Genomic DNA, 2,965 nt, shown 5'->3' with positions numbered 1-2,965 from the left:
CACCCGACAGTAATGGTCTTTGTTTCACCTGTGATGCAATGAAATTGAACGGGACACAGGGCAGAAAGACCGTCTGTAGGAAAGACATCTTGGTGTACGCTGGGATATCGTACACGCCTGGTTTCTGTTAGCTGTGATTGATCTGGAAATGTGAAGAAAACAAATTTGTCGCACGCTCGACCCTCAACAAGAATAGTATGCTCATACGCACCAGCAGAGACGTGCAGTGACAAACGGAAGATACCCACGGCTTGAGGGCAAAAAAGCAGATTAGTGCTCATCTTGCAGTTCCCAGGTATTGTAAACTGATCACACTCAATTACAAATGATTGGGCCTCCGGCCACTCCGGTTTCTCGCCTTCTTCAGTTACAAACTTTGCGTGCACCTCAATGGGCAACGAACTCAGGTTGTGAAAAAACATTTGTTCTCGGGCTTCATGCCCCACCTCTACAGATTCAAATACAAGTCGCTCAATCGAGTGCATACGCCCTTCGGCAACGTCACGATCCCGGCTGATCAACAAATCAGCAGGTCTGCAAACACCTGAGAAAGACAATATGATATCATTCGCCTCAGTAGAGGCAATGGTAATATGATCCTTGTACAATCCATACTCTGTGGGAAGAAATCTAATTCCCATTGCACATTCTTCATTTTGAGACAGTATCGCAGGTGGAAGTTTCACTATACGAAAAGGAGATAATGTGTCAGTCGGACGTATACGTAAACTAATAGCCTTCTCACCATTGTACTGTAGGAAAACGGCCTTCTCACTGTAGTGTTTCAATGGCACCTCACCAAACTCTATGGTTAGATGGGTGCCACTCGGAGACACTTCTACAAGAGGCGCTTGTTCCATAACTGGCTGCACCGGAACATTTTTTTTCAAATTGCGCTTCGTTGACTCATTTTTGGTAAGAACCTTATGATCAACGCGCGAAAGGAACCTCGCAAGAAGAGTTGGCTTGATTACAGTACAATTAACCTGAAGGAAAAACATCTCCATATATGATTCAGTCCCACACGTGCATTTTATAAAGAAGGTACGATGCCTGCTCCATTCTTCTTCGGGTGAGTTACTTTCCCATTCTTTGTACAGATCATCAATATTTCCCAAATTCTTTTCTAGCACCATCTGACCTTCGCGTTCTTTCCCCTTTTTAGTTGAAAACCTAGCCACAGGGCGTGCAACAATTTCTTCTACAACTGGTTCTATTGGCTGATTGCTCGGTGGCTCGAATATAACAACAACTGGAACAGCTTCCCCGGGGTACAGCACGCCTGATGACGGAGACACTCTCAGCAATGAAGTTGTAGAATTCAAGCAAAACTTTTGAGGCGTGGAACCCCGGTTTTGGAGCACCGTTGTGCAGCTTGTTTCAGCGTTAGTAGGGCAAGAAGAGAGGCTCACACATGGTTTTGAGAACTGCATGCTGTACTTGCGGCCACACCCTGTAAGCTGCAAAGTGCGATAATCTCCATACTCATTTGTAACCTTAACCACTTGTGTGTACTGGCCCAGTGTGGGTGGTCTCACTCCAACCTTAAATTCAACAATCTCTTTTGGCAACAGCGTAATAGTTTGAAACGGTACTATTCGTACATTCTCAGGCAGCTTCAAGAATCCGAGTGTCTGCGGCAAGCTAGAGAGATTCTTTACTTTCAATGGAAATATTATTTCCTCATCAGGCCCACTAACGCCGTAGTCAAGTTTGCTCGGTTCCACAGTGAAACCTCGTTCAGTAAGTGAAGCCTTCAATGTCACAGAGATTGGTGATGCCTGCCCTGAAACGATCAGCTTGACCAGTGTGGAAATTACAGTCTCAAGACCACGCCTCGGCGTAAAAAAGACGTAGACATCAAACGTATCATTTGCTTGAACACACACATTCGCCGGTGAAAAAGATAACGAAGATGCAATCATAGGCGGAATCTCTGGTACTACTGTTACCGACACATTGGTGGCATTTGTAATGGTAATTTTATCACAATACGTATTTTCGTAAAAGCACCACCTAAAGTCTATTTCGGGTGAAGAAGAGACGTATACTGGAAGCGAACCTCCAAAGCCCTTGACAGGTATCTTCCGGACACACGTTATATCCTCTGATTCGTAACGAAGCTCAATATCATCATCAATGGTGGTATCTTGATGAGGAGAAAATGTTACCTCTAGGGTACAAGAGGAAAATGGATTAACCACCATCTGGTATGTAACCGGCTTTACGCTCACAACCGGTGCCTCCTTTCCGCTTTGAAGATCCTTGTGAAGCACCTCCATCCACCTACGGAGAGACCCGGAAATAAAAACCTTTGCTGGAAGAGCTCCATCATTTCGCAGCGTCAACACTCGACTCACCTTCTCTCCGAACACAACCACACCAAAATCAAGATTTTCCGGTGAAAAGGACAAAACAGAACGTCGGTGAAGTGCTTTTACAGGGACAAACAGAATTCCCTCTTCTGTTCTAAAAGCGACAGCCGTTTCCACATCTACATTCTCCACAGGTGTAAATATAATCTTCACCTTCCATGACAATCCTGGCGAAAGTTTCGGTGGTGGAGAGTACTCTGCTCGGAGCACGTCTCTGTACTTTGGAGATATCGGCAAGGCTCTAAAAGTTGTAGAGCGATTTGTGCAGTTGATAAGGGTGAGCACCATTGTATACGTCTCGTTCACGATGAAATTCTCAAACACCAGACTCTTAGGGTTATGGCTAAAGGTTGTGACGCCGTTAGAGGGTGCAGTATCCTGAAAATCCGCAAGACTGGAATGGGTTGCATTGGGCTGCTGCAGATAGACTTTTCTCGTTTTTTGAAATGGCTCCTCAATGAGCTCAGTATGCCTATAACGCTCATCGCGTAGTGTTCCATCTTCAAATGCCAAGAACTCCATCTGAAAAGAGATACCACAAGACTAAAACGAGAAGAAGAGAAAACAAATACAGCAGTGAAATGAAAAAA

At 44.9% G+C, this 2,965-nt stretch overlaps 1 protein-coding gene across 1 annotated transcript; it reads right to left on the bottom strand.

Moving 5' to 3' along the window:
* On the bottom strand, positions 1 to 2,897 carry DQ04_00191300 (hypothetical protein; the record flags this gene model as incomplete). Its single annotated transcript, XM_009308418.1, has 1 exon — positions 1 to 2,897. A coding segment is annotated over one exon (2,897 nt), but the record flags the coding sequence as incomplete, so codon positions are not given.
* Between the last annotated feature and the right edge of the window lie 68 nt (positions 2,898 to 2,965).

This window comes from Trypanosoma grayi (genome assembly GCF_000691245.1).
Source record: "Trypanosoma grayi strain ANR4 Tgr_19_V1, whole genome shotgun sequence".
NCBI classification, from domain to species: Eukaryota; Euglenozoa; class Kinetoplastea; order Trypanosomatida; family Trypanosomatidae; genus Trypanosoma; species Trypanosoma grayi.
This window is presented reverse-complemented; position numbering and strand designations above follow the sequence as displayed.